The 13,396-nt window shown below is 39.4% G+C and overlaps 1 protein-coding gene across 2 annotated transcripts; it reads left to right on the top strand.

Annotated features, from left to right (window-relative positions):
- Positions 1 to 684: 684 nt before the first annotated feature.
- Positions 685 to 12,365, top strand: LOC142975744 (multidrug resistance-associated protein 1-like). 2 transcript variants are annotated; one of them, XM_076118781.1, is made up of 25 exons: positions 685 to 1,017; positions 2,567 to 2,875; positions 3,799 to 4,065; positions 4,146 to 4,339; positions 4,478 to 4,660; positions 4,804 to 5,058; positions 5,476 to 5,713; positions 5,905 to 6,042; positions 6,131 to 6,277; positions 6,349 to 6,433; positions 6,594 to 6,791; positions 6,873 to 7,183; positions 7,264 to 7,477; positions 7,707 to 7,823; positions 7,951 to 8,048; positions 8,457 to 8,600; positions 9,514 to 9,589; positions 9,730 to 9,950; positions 10,209 to 10,426; positions 10,513 to 10,711; positions 10,807 to 10,905; positions 10,991 to 11,196; positions 11,272 to 11,486; positions 11,559 to 11,725; positions 11,793 to 12,365. In XM_076118781.1, exons 1-25 carry the CDS (start codon positions 970 to 972, stop codon positions 11,985 to 11,987), a joined length of 4,542 nt encoding a protein of 1,513 aa, XP_075974896.1. In that variant the 5' UTR covers positions 685 to 969; the 3' UTR covers positions 11,988 to 12,365. The 2 variants fall into 2 exon arrangements, with proteins under 2 accessions (XP_075974896.1, XP_075974897.1); XM_076118782.1 differs by lacking the exons at positions 685 to 1,017; positions 2,567 to 2,875; positions 3,799 to 4,065; ... (1 more) ...; positions 4,478 to 4,660; positions 5,476 to 5,713 and having other exon boundaries at positions 5,044 to 5,058; positions 11,793 to 12,337.
- The last annotated feature ends 1,031 nt before the right edge of the window (positions 12,366 to 13,396 follow it).

Raw genomic sequence — 13,396 nt, 5'->3', positions numbered from 1 at the left:
GTAATATAAAATTTTAAGTTTGAATGAAGTAAGGATCCTGGAGAATTTCATGTCTGAGCTGATCCGAGGTGGTCTCAGCCATCTGGATCATTCGCTGCTCTGTATTTGAACCAGTACTTACCAGTTTATTGGGTGTTTCGCAAAGGCAAACACTATTGTCGTATAATAATAAAAGATACTAATATAAAGATAAAGATTTTAGTTGCATTGGCCACAATTAATTGCCACCAAAAAAAATGTTCGGTGAAATATACTCATCGGATTGTAATCGTAGGTAATAGAATACGACATAGATATGGTTGAAGGTAGACGACCGTGTCAATTATTCACAATCGATGACCGCCTATTGTCGCTACCGAACACGGCAAATATTTACGGATTTAAGTAAGTACAACATTCGAGCTCTGTGGCCGATCATACAGTCAACATTCCGTCATCGATCTAAAATATATTTATTAATAATATCTTAGTTTCAATATCTAATTCTTAGTTTGATTGAATTATTGTGAAAATAATGGTCATAAGCCTCGTTAGAAGAAAGAATTTCGACCGTAATCCAATGAGTAAATAGACCGAATCGACTAAATGTTTTAATATTATAAACTGTGCTATTAAAACACCTACCTACTCAAACATTACTCACATCGGTGGCAACACTAAATGTTGAAGTGAAAGGGAATGAAGTGGTTAAACTAACAGGCTTTATTATCACTTGTATTAGGTCCACAGAGTGCTTTTGTTTACAAAGTGTGTACTAGGTCACTAGGTCTGTGAAACAAAACAACTGAACTGAAACGTCAAAGTTACGTGAGAATTTAATTTAAAGTTATGACTGTTTTTGTCATTTAGTTAATGTGAACTTTTTTATAGTGGTGGTCAACTTCCATTGTTAAAATCATAGTTCTAAATTTGAATATATGGCGGGAAATTGAAATTAATTTTTTTATAAAACTTAGAGGCATAGTAATAATGGATAACAGTTCTACAATAGATAATTTGTGTGGATCTACATTTCGGGTAAGAAATATCGTTTTAAATATATTATACCTAACTTTATAAACATTTTGATAATCTGAAATCTGAAACGTGTAATATTTGTACTAACAAATGGGTAGGTAGTCTACTGTAAAATTCTACCCCAAACCATACATCTTATTATTTTCAATCATTATAATGTTTCGGGCACGACACTCATTTTGATTTATTTAGTGGCTAATACTAGCATAGTAATAATACATTCAATGAAAATTTACACTCCTGGACATTTTTAGGACAGATCATGAATTTAACACTGGTTGTGTTCTAAATCTTCTTTGTTGCAAATTAGTGGTTAGATCCCGCAATAGACGTATACGACATACTTCTATTCACCATAGGACAATTCATAGAGCTCATAATAATATGCTTGCCTGCCCCTGGGCGCATTCGCTAGTGTATGCAACTGCGACTCCGGTTCGAATCCTGCGTCGGGCCAAAAAGTCTATACCGAATTTTTTATTAAGAATATCTCAGAGATTACCCGGAATTAGGAAGTCGAGATGGTCAACCACCGCGCCTCGGAGAGCTCGTAAAGCTGTTCTGTGCCTGTTCAGTGTCTCACTGATAAGCCATGCCGCCGGGCTATGAGAGTAAGGGAAGAGAGAGTGTATCCGTGTATTGTGCACCCACCTGGACACTACAAACAAAGGCCTAAAAAAACAACAGTTGGCTGGTGTCAATAAAACTAAATAGCAGGGAGGATACCAGGGAGAGTATTAATATAATAATATGCTTGGCCGCTTATTTCTACATGCTTTTAAAGAGTTGTTAAATAGTTCTTTGCAGTGAATCATCTGTTTATGTAGTAAGTACTGAAGACCTTAAATTAAGTCTTATACCAATCGTAAACTAAACTGCTTCTCCCTGTTTTACAAATTAATTTTATTGGTTTTTATCCCATATTGCATATTGACTACCTGCGAAAACGAAGGCATATTGACACTAGTTATTGCTCGATATTCGGGGAATCCCCGCATAGAGAATAGACGATTGTAACGGCTGAGTCATCGCATAGTGGTTCTTGTGATGAGTGTTTTACTAAGTAAATATATATTCTAGTTTCCGGTGCCTAGCGTATAAAGATATAAATAGCTTCATAATTAATTCAGGCTAAAAGGGCTAATTATAAAAATATTCGACGCCAAACGTAGTCAGTTATAGCCTACACATGTATACAATCATTGTATTAGTATTACAATTCACCCAAGAATACGGGGATTATTCCCTGACTACCCCGATCCCCGAGGCCCCCGTCCCGGAGGACCCCAATTTATTTTTATCTTAACGAACAATTTCAAAAAGTGGTGACGAGTTGCGATGTTTACTAAGATTCAATTTTATTTTAAACATATTGATTCTTGATCATTCAGGATTTTGAGTAAGTGAGACAGTACTTTCCTTTCCCGCCTTGGATAACGTAGACATTTCGAATGACTTTGACTGTCATTGGCTGGCACGTTTATTACACGTAGGTACTTGTATTATATGTATGAAAGTATACTGAATATATTTCCACTCCATATTTTAGAACAGCAGCTTAGCAGGGTACACGGATAACGGAGATTTCACACCATGCTTCCAAAAGACTGTCCTAGTGTGGATCCCGTGTTTGTATCTATGGCTGGCAGCGTTCATCGAAGTGTACCAGATGATGAAGAGCAAAGAGGCCAACATACCATGGAACAAATTAAATATCAGCAAGTTAATTGTAACACTCCTGTTAATTATACTGCACTTCATAGATATTGGTCAAGTCCTTTATGTGTCATCGAGACAGTATGGTGCCAGAGTCCTTGATGTTGATTATTACAATCCTATCATAAAACTGCTTACTTTGGTAAGTACTTCACGAAAAAAAAACTCAGTTTTTGAGACCAGCAATTTTTTTACATAAACACCTCATTTTCTCTAATAGTCTGATGTCTGTTAATTCTGGTCATGGCTTTTTATAGTATTAAACAACCTACTGGTTAAGATAACACTGCTCCAATGAATTAATCGACCCGTTGCTCCGCTGTGGTTTGTGGTTATATAGAACCAAAGAAGCAACGTCAATGCAAATATTTTCAATTAAACGGGCATTAGTCTAATAGCTTTTGAATGACAAAAAAATTTAATGACAACAAAGATGGTATCTTCTTATGCAATAGTGTTAAAGTTCGTAATGAACTTAACGTAGATGTATAGAGCGACAGCAATCGATATTAGTATGTGTTAGATAAGTATATTTAAAGAAAAAGAGTTATTAAATAATTACTTGAATACTTGACAATAAAACATTAAATAACTTTTTTTGTTGATGTGACTTTATATAGGTACTTAAATATATTTATTTTAATCTGGATACAAAGGACATATTCTAAATTCCATACGTATCTGCGGCAAACGGAAGCTAAGTTTTATTAATGAGTGATATATCAGTTCCGAGTTCGTGATATCGCAAAAGATTATCTGCTTTATGGTAACAAATATCTATTATTGTAATTTCGTTATCTAGTCTGTTCTGATTAGAGATATAAACTTAAGTATACTTTCTTAGAAACCGCGATACATTAAGTAAGTATTTTCACTCAAGAATAAGTTCGCAGAAATCGTTTCTTGAGTAGTTTTATTACTATGACATATACTGGGACTGGTTTGTTGTTTAATTAGAAAGATGTTTGTCATATAAAAAGCAAAATAATTGTTGGAATACTAAGATCTATTTCCTGTACAGTGAACAATTAAACAACCTATTTATATAGGTATAATATCTTTCAGGCACTATCAGCAACATTATTATGTTACAACAGAAAGTATGGCTTGAGGACCTCTGGAGTGCTCTTCATGTTCTGGCTTCTTCTTATCTTGGCCGGCTTGCCCCAACTCAGGACTGAAATAATGAACAACAATACTAACAATGACGTCAATGTCCGATATCATTTTGCTAGTTATATCGTGTACTATACTCTTATTATATTAATGTTTATCTTAAGTTGTTTCGCTGATTTACCACCAAGAGATACACCCTACGTGTATTCGGAAAAGGTATTCTATTTTCACTTTATCTTTTGTGGTTATGTAAGCTTGATTCTGTATAGTATCTTTACCTGTCAAGTTATCAACAGAGACAAAGTCCTGAGAACTCATCAGGCGTGCCCAGTCGACTCACGTTCAGTTGGTTCGATCCAATTGCCATAACAGGCTACCGGAGAACTCTAACTGAAGAAGATTTGTGGCGACTGAACCCTCAGCTTGTTTCAAAAGAAGCCGTTACAAGATTCGAAAAATTCTGGAATAGAGCATTGAAAAAGCGAGAATCGTAAGTATCTGTAACACATATAACAGCACCTGCTTAGTTATCTTTCTTGCTAGACAACGGAACGGAATTGTGGCCCGGTTTCCTTTTCATTTGACTAACTTAATTCTTGAAATGTGTATGACATTTGTCTTGTTTAAGATGCAGAAAAACAGACGACATAAACTGTTCCAAAACTTCTTTTCTAATGAATCAAAAATCCGAAAAATCCTCGGTATCCATTCTACCAGTTGTGTGCGTAGCTTTCGGCGCACAATTCATATTAGGGACGATCATAAGGCTTGTCACCGATATCCTTACGTTTGCATCACCAGAGTTACTGAGGTAAGTTTGTTCTAGTTATTACTGCTACTAAGCTACCTATCAAAGTATATTTCTGCAGTGTTGAAATTAAATACAAACGACGTATATAGTGAACTTGACGGCTCATAATAATTTGTGAGATTTGCATACATATTACATTCCAGATTACTCATAGGATTTGTTGAAGGCAATGAGCCTGTTTGGAGAGGGTATCTTTACGCCATAGCCATGTTTGCCTGCGCTTCCATTCAAACTGTATTGCTTGGACAGACTTTTATGAAAACATGCACTGTCGGCATCAAAATTAGAAGTTCATTAAGTAGCATGGTATACAGAAAAGCCCTTAGCTTGTCTAATGAAGCTAGGAAGAAGAATACTGTCGGAGAAATCATTAACTTGATGTCAACTGATGTGGACAGGTAAACGATATCGTCGTTCTTTTTTTTTACAAAACGCAAAAAGCACGTAAAATCTCAACACACAATAGCGTCATCCAGCACGAAGAATCTTCTGTTTCTAAACCTACACAAATAGTTGCGTGTATTTAATTTTGTATGTTGATTTTAATACATTACTTCCTGTTATTATGTTAATAACATTTCACAATATTTGATCATTACTGACTGAGCCGTGCAGCTCTGCTTTACGGCTCTGCATAAACTTTCATCCACTTTTTAGGCCATTGAGGGTTGGTTATAAAAAAAGGTTTGACGCCGCGTTCATTCATCTTCAAATACCCCCATTTTATCACCATTGGTTCAGCGGTTTTTAAGGGAAAGCTTAACAGACGGACAGACGTTTGCATTTATAATATTAGTATGGATGTTTAATTTCAGATTTAGCGATTTGACCTTTATGTATATGGTTTGGTCTGCACCTTTGCAAATATCACTGGCTTTGTATTTCTTATGGGGCATCCTAGGTCCCTCTGTCTTAGCCGGTTTGGCAGTTATCATCGTACTTATGCCATTCAACGGTCTGTTTGCTCGTTTACAACAAACTCTACATGGCAGATTAATGAAATATAAAGATGAAAGAATAAAACTGATGAACGAAATTCTAAACGGCATTAAGGTAAGAGATAAATAATCATAGAAAACAGAAATGGACCTACATGATAATGTGCGAAGACACAAATTCGTGAGAAAACGTTAGACCAATGAAACCTTGAAAAGTGGCTGATATAGGCTAGTTCGGCAAATCGGACACCCGCCTTATGGATGCACTCTGAAGGGTGAAGTCTAACCTTAGTTATTGTTTTGCAGGTTATTAAAATGTATGGATGGGAGCTCAGCTTTCAAGAACACGTACTTAAAATAAGGAACAAGGAAATTAAGGAACTGAAGAAAATGGCATTTTACAATTCAACATCAACATTTGTTTGGTTTTGCACACCTTTACTGGTCTGTCTTTTAGCATAGATATTTTTTCTTCAAGAAAATCTAATGGCTAGTTGAACTTAATGTAGACTTATTATCACGTGTTTTCCAGGTGTCAATGATGACGTTCGTATGTTATGTGTTAGTAAACGATAAAGAAGTCCTCGATGCGAAGAAAGTATTCGTCACATTGTCTCTTTTCAATATACTTCGGTTTCCAATGTTAATGTTACCTAATGTTTTATCGAATGTAGTACAGGTTAGTAACTTACCAATTTAATAGGGGTTCAATTGCCGATAAGATAAATAAAGTAAATACTTTCTTCACAGACATATGTTAGTATCAAGAGACTGAATAAATTCTTGAACTCCGAGGAATTGGACACAAGTATCATTGACCATAATCCAGACAAATGTAAGTAGATAGCATGACACGCCGCATCTCCTTAATCGTCAGTTAAAAGTGTGAGAAGTGGTATACTCAAATATAGATAAATTAGGGCATGTACTTCATACCCTTTACACCGTATGTACTTTATCAATAATCAAAAAATAACGCATTGCTGTAATTTCAGCGGGCCAAATCTTGGTAGAAGACGGTAATTTCTCGTGGGAGGATGATGACGCAGAGCCTCTGCTACAGAACATCAACGTGCACATTCCTCGCGGCTCGCTCGTCGCCGTCGTCGGCGCTGTCGGCTCCGGGAAGAGCTCGCTGCTCGCCGCGCTGCTCGGAGAAATGAACAAAGTCTCTGGAAGAGTCAATGTAAAGGGTATGTGATTAATTCTAGAAGGATATCACATTCGGTGTCCAACATGTGTACTACATTTGGTTAAAACGTAAACAATTTCAGGTGTTACTTCATACGTCACGCAGCAGTCGTGGATACAAAATGATACTGTCCGAAATAATATTTTGTTTGGTAAAACTCTTGACAAAAGTAAATACCACAAAATTATTAAAGCTTGCGCGCTCAAGCCCGACTTCGACGTGCTACCTGGTGGCGATCAAACGGAAATAGGCGAGAAAGGTATAAATCTGTCTGGCGGTCAGAAGCAGCGCGTGTCTCTGGCGCGCGCGGTGTACTACGACGCCGACAACTACTTCCTGGACGACCCGCTCAGCGCCGTCGACTCGCACGTCGGGAAACACATCTTCGACAAGGTGAGTCCAGTGCCGACGACAACATGGCGACCGACAGACGACCGACAGGTGACCGATATGTACGTGTGTGTCGTGTGCAGGTGATCGGTCCCAGTGGTCTGCTCAAGAACAAGACGCGTGTGTGGGTGACACACAACGTGTCGTACCTGGCGCAGACAGACCTGGTGCTGGTGCTGCGCGAGGGCCACGTGTCCGAGGCCGGCACCTACCAGCAGCTGCTCGAGAAAAAGGGTGATTTTGCAGAATATTTGCTGCATCATTCAACCATTACTGAACAGAGCTCTGAGGCTAAAGGTAACAATTTTGGGATGAATAGAAGTAACCCCTTCCTCCTTACTGGCCGAAAATTAAATTCACAGGCTGCAGTTTAATGTCATTTTTGGATTGTCATCTTTGAGTATTGTAAACTTTTGCAAGCCAACAGCATCATTGCATACAAAATGATACTATTCGTAAAGGTAACGAAAAAAATGAAAAAAGAAATATGCAAAACCATTGTTTGTTTCTTACTTACTTGCTACAGATTTAGAAAATATCCAACAAGATCTGGAGGGTAAACTTGGTCCTGAATGTGAACGTAAGTTACAATGGGCACGGTCGATATCTTCGGGAGCACGGTCTGAAGACTCCGGTGGCGGCGGTAAGTCTTAACCAAACTTAATTGACGTTTAATAATAGGTTTATCTGATATTAAATAAAATATAACAATTCACAACTATGTGCTTCTATTTAGTTAACAGTTATTTTTAACAACTAAGTATTTTCAGGTGAACGTGATGAGAAGTCAAATAAAGAACAAACGAAAGAAGAGGAAGCGAAGGAATTGGATCAATTAATTGAAGCAGAGACAACAGAGACCGGAAAGGTAAAAATCCCGTTTTATTCTCGCAGCTATCTGTTTTAAGAATATATTTAAAAAGAATTGAGCCTAACAATAGAACAGTCTGCAAATTCTAGCAACGGTGAAGAATCATTTATTTATTTTATTTCATTTTTAATTAAAAAAAGACAACTCCCTCACTGAGTTAGTATTGCTCTTGTGTCGTGGGGAGTTTTACAAACATAGAAACAGCGGACACAAAGTGCAACCAGGCCTAATAAGTCGAACCCACGACCTCCCGACGCAAACAAATGGTACAGCGGCGTGGCGACCTAAACCACTGCATGGCGCAGTGGAGGCAATCATAATAAAATAAAAAATAATTAATCCCTAAGTATTTTTATGCTGTGCCCTTTAGTCAGTGACAAATGTAGTGTTTTATTTGCTGACCAGGTTAAATGGGCAGTTTACAAGCATTACTTGTCGAACGTAGGTGTTGCAGCATCAGTGGCGACTGCCTTTATATACATACTGTTGAACTCTTTGCAAGTCGGGACTAACTTTTGGCTTGCGCGTTGGTCCGACGATGACAATGTGGTAAGTTGTTATACAGTGTTAAGCAGACGCTTGTCCAAACGATGTACGCGTATATATGAGACTAGCTGACCCGCGCAACTTCGCTTGCGTCACATAAGAGAGAATGGCTCATAATTTTCCCCGTTTTTGTAACATTTTTTACTGGTATTCTGCTCCTATTGGTCTTAGCGTGATATATAGCCTATAGCCTTCCTCGATAAATGGGCTATCTAACAGTGAAAGAATTTTTCAAATCGGACCAGTAGTTCCTGAGATTAGCGCGTTCAAACAAACAAACTCTTCAGCTTTATAATATTAGTATAGATATAACACATTACGTCAAAGCATCAATGTACTGAATAGTGATCATCAATTTGATGTTACACTAGTTGTCAATTGAGATACGTGATAAGCCCGCTAAACTGCTGCGTGCCATTCAACTTAAATGTGGACGCACCTTTTCAAAGATATATGATACCTAAGTCTTAAAATTTAGCTTTTTTGTACTAGACCGTTCTTCTTCTTATCGTATGGTTAGTGGTCAACCTAGTGTCAAAGTTGTTCAAGCCGCCCGAAGGCCTTTGACATGGCTTAACGACTGTTATCTTAGTAGACAACAGCCGGGACCGACTTTTTACGTGCCCTCCGAAGCACGGAGACGCCCAGTTCAAATACCACCATGCGGTCACCCATCTATAGAGTGACCGCGCCAAGGGTTGCTTAACTCACAGATCGTTTACCGACCGGTGAGCGCAACTGGCTATGGGCGCCTCAACTAGACCGTTGAAATAACGATATTTTTATATTTACTCAAAGTTTCATAGTGCATAATTATGGCACATCATTTCAAAGGGTATGAACTTATGCACATTTAGTTGCATTAGAGTTAGAGATTATTGAGACATACATTTTAAATGTTTATTTATCTTGGCAGCTTGTGAATGGAACAGTTGACACAAAGAAACGAGACATGTATCTAGGAGTATTCGGCGGTTTGAGTCTTGGTCAAGGTAAATATAAATATCTTCATTTTCGTTTTAACGGGCTTCATTGCTTCTTGCACAAAAAAGCTAAGATTAGCTTTGCTTCCGCCTGAATCTTTACATTAGTAACGTAAGATCATGAACTAATTATTTATGTTTCTTTTCAGCCATAATGGCATTGTTCAGTGACCTCTTACCTTTCTTGGCAAGTATGAAAGCAGCTAGAATTCTCCACGAGGTGCTATTAAAGAACATACTTCGAGCGCCGTTACAATTTTTCGAAGTGACACCGGTCGGTCGCATTGTGTCCAGGTTCTCCACTGATGTGGACTCCGTAGATGTTGTCATCCCTTGGCATATCTCTAACGCACTGAATAACTTATTAGAGGTAATATTTAACACAGTCCTTAAAGCACTTGTAACGGACTTTAAGATCTTAATTTAGACCAGTAACGCATCTAAACCTTAGGACATAAGATTTTTCTAATACTTACATCCTTCTATTAGGTGCAGCTTTTGAAAGTAATAAATTAGACGGACAAACGTAAACTGTCTAAAAACCAAATAGTGGTGACATCGACGACTGAATGTGTTCTCCGATAGCAATTTACCGTGTAATTCAATGCACTTCATTTTCTTCTTTCAGGTGCTAGGAACTATATTTGTTGTAAGTTACTCGACACCAATGTTCTTGGTGGTAATATTACCTATTGGAATCCTCTACTACGTGATACAAAGGTTTTACGTGCCGACGTCGCGGCAACTCATGAGAATTAAATCAGTGGCTCGCTCTCCAATATTGTCACATTTTAATGAAAGTATCTTGGGTGCCACTAGTATTCGTGCTTTTGGAGTTCAGGATCGGTACGTAGCCTACTGATACACCTTGTGCTCTTGTATAACATAATAATGATTAAGACTGAGTAGATAATTGTTCCTTTTACTTCTAGATTTGTCACAGATTTTCAAGAGAAGGTGGATGATTTCCAGGCAGGTTTTTATCTGAGTGCGGTCGCAGATAGGTGGCTAGCTATTAGACTTAATGCTCTTGGGAACTTTATACTACTGTTTGCTGCGCTGTTCGTAGTCATGGGCCGAGAAAATATCAGTCCTGGTCTGGCAGGACTTTCCCTCAGCTACACTTTAAAGGTATGAATTTACCACCCCGCAATGACTTGTCTATTTCATACTCTGTAGCACATATTTAGGTTGCTTAATTATTTTTCATTTTTTTTTATTTTTAGATCACTAAAACCTTGACTTGGCTAGTCCAAACGATATCTGTAATAGAGAACAAAATAGTGTCTGTGGAGCGGATGAAGGAGTACGCCGAGACCGAACAAGTGAGTATAAGAGCACGTCGGAAGCGAGTCGGTCAAGTGTAGCGTGTATTAACGTGTGTCTGTGTGTTTGTGTGTTTGTGTGCAGGAGGCGGAGTGGACCGTGGGCGCGGGCCCGCGCGCCTCGTGGCCGGAGACGGGCGCCGTGCAGCTGGAAGGGCTGACGCTGGCGTACCGCTCCGGCGCGGAGCCGGTGCTGCGGGACGTGACGTGCACGGTGGCGCCGCGCGACAAGCTCGGCATCGTCGGCCGCACCGGCGCCGGCAAGTCCACGCTCACGCTCGGCCTGTTCAGGTACTGACTAGCCTTACAGCCGTGTACTAGTGCACTGGCACTAGCTCACCGCCGTGTGACGTCACTCGTGTGCAGGATCGTGGAGGCGGTGGGCGGCCGCATCCTCATCGACGGGCTGGACGTCGCCGGCATCGGCCTGCACCAGCTGCGCTCGCGCATCACCATCATCCCGCAGGACCCGGTGCTGTTCTCGGGCACGCTGCGCATGAACCTGGACCCCTTCGAGACGTACTCGGACCAGGACGTGTGGCGCGCGCTCGAGCACGCGCACCTCAAGCCCTTCGTGCAGGGTGAGTGTACTGCACTCGGTACTACATTACACCTGCTCGCCTAGTCGCCTAGTACCTACTTGTTATGTGCAGGGCTGCAGGCGGGGCTGCGCCACGAGGTGTCGGAGGGCGGCGAGAACCTGTCGGTGGGACAGCGACAGCTCGTGTGCCTGGCGCGGGCGCTGCTGCGCAAGACCCCGCTGCTCGTGCTGGACGAGGCCACCGCCGCCGTCGACCTGGAGACTGACGAGCTCATCCAGGTGACCATACTATAGTAGCATATAACTATATACCTATGTAACTGGTACTAACTGACGACTGTTGCAGAAAACGATCCGCTCCGAGTTCGCGGCGTGCACCGTGCTCACCATCGCGCATCGCCTCAACACCATCATGGACTCCACCAAGGTCATGGTGCTGGACAAGGGTCGGCTCGTCGAGTTCGCGCCGCCAGAACAACTACTTCAGGACAAGAACTCCCTGTTCCACAATATGGCCAAAGATGCTGGACTAGTTAAATAACTTATACTTATTTTATGTAAATATTTAAGTTTAAGTTGAACAATGTTACGGATTAGCGAATAGAAGAAGAAGGATCCATATACATCCCGGTGCTAAATCAAGACTACATTTATCAGTATTATTCCTTTTATAAGATTATTATTAATCACGTAAAAAGCAAAAGATGCTTCTACAATTAAACAACATTTAGCTTAGTCAAAATGTTTTTTATCAATTGTGAATATGTGTAAATAGTAAATAACAGATTTACCTAGACGTATTTTTAGTAGTGCTTGTGTCGATAGCAGATAGGTTATTTTACACTTATTGAACTGTGAAGCTGCCCTTACTGTTATATAACTATGTCTTACCGTATCTATTACATAATAAAGAACAGATTTCGTTTTTAAGTCAGTTAATATGTGTAAGTAGAAACCATATTACACTATTTATTTAACATTATTATGTAGTATAAAAACCCAATATGCTTGGAGATCCGGCTTTAATTTTGTTCATACGAATGAGAAATCGAGTAGACTCCTCAGCTAGCTTTAAGTGCTACTGGTTTTATAATACACAGCAACTGTTCTAGGAATACGAAAACCTTAACTTTTGAGCCGCTACTGGTAGCATAAAACACCTAGCCTAAGTTTATAACATTACAAGTATTATAAAATAAAGGTACAGTAGTTAACAGTCTCATATACGTATGTATAGAACGTGCCAAATAGCTTTGTAAGTCTGAATGTAGCCGCAAGCCGCTATGAGTAAGTAAATCAATAAAAGCCAGCTTAATACGAGCGCGGCCAGTGCGGGTGACGCAGACGAAACAACGGCGGCGTCTATTCGTTATCTTATCAGCGAGTAACAGTATAAGCCTTCTTCTAAGACATGAGTCAATGCTAAATACTCCAGGCTCTTTAGGTAAAAATAATATGCATGTATATTTTTAACTAAGAATAAATTTTCATCGCTCTAAATCAATTAATAGAACCTCATACTCCCCGAGCGTTCTGAAGTCTTTGACATAGTTGTTTTAAAATTAACAATTTTAATTATAGAAATCATACATTTAATTTGCCTTAATAACACTCGTGAAATAGACGAGTGGTGGTGATAAAGATCGTTGTGTAAGTGAATGATATCTCTTTGCAAACAACAAAGATTACATCACCGATCAATGAATGAATTTGCTGTCCCATTCAAACTTTCAAACACACCTTGGTTTGTGAATGGCGTTGGCATTTGCCTTGGTTGGTCGAACAAATAATAGAGTCAGGCCCAGTCAGACCGTAATAAATAAAATGAATAATAATAATCGACTAATAGTTACAAAATGTATGATTGAATCCACTCACATGGTAACACAACTGAACTAAAACGTCAAAATGCGAACAAACTTCAAGTTTGACAGTATTTATCAACTCGGC

Source organism: Anticarsia gemmatalis, chromosome 9, assembly GCF_050436995.1.
Source record: "Anticarsia gemmatalis isolate Benzon Research Colony breed Stoneville strain chromosome 9, ilAntGemm2 primary, whole genome shotgun sequence".
Lineage (NCBI taxonomy): Eukaryota > Metazoa > Arthropoda > Insecta > Lepidoptera > Erebidae > Anticarsia > Anticarsia gemmatalis.
Note: the sequence above shows the minus strand (reverse complement) of the source record. Positions and strands in the feature narration are given on the sequence as shown.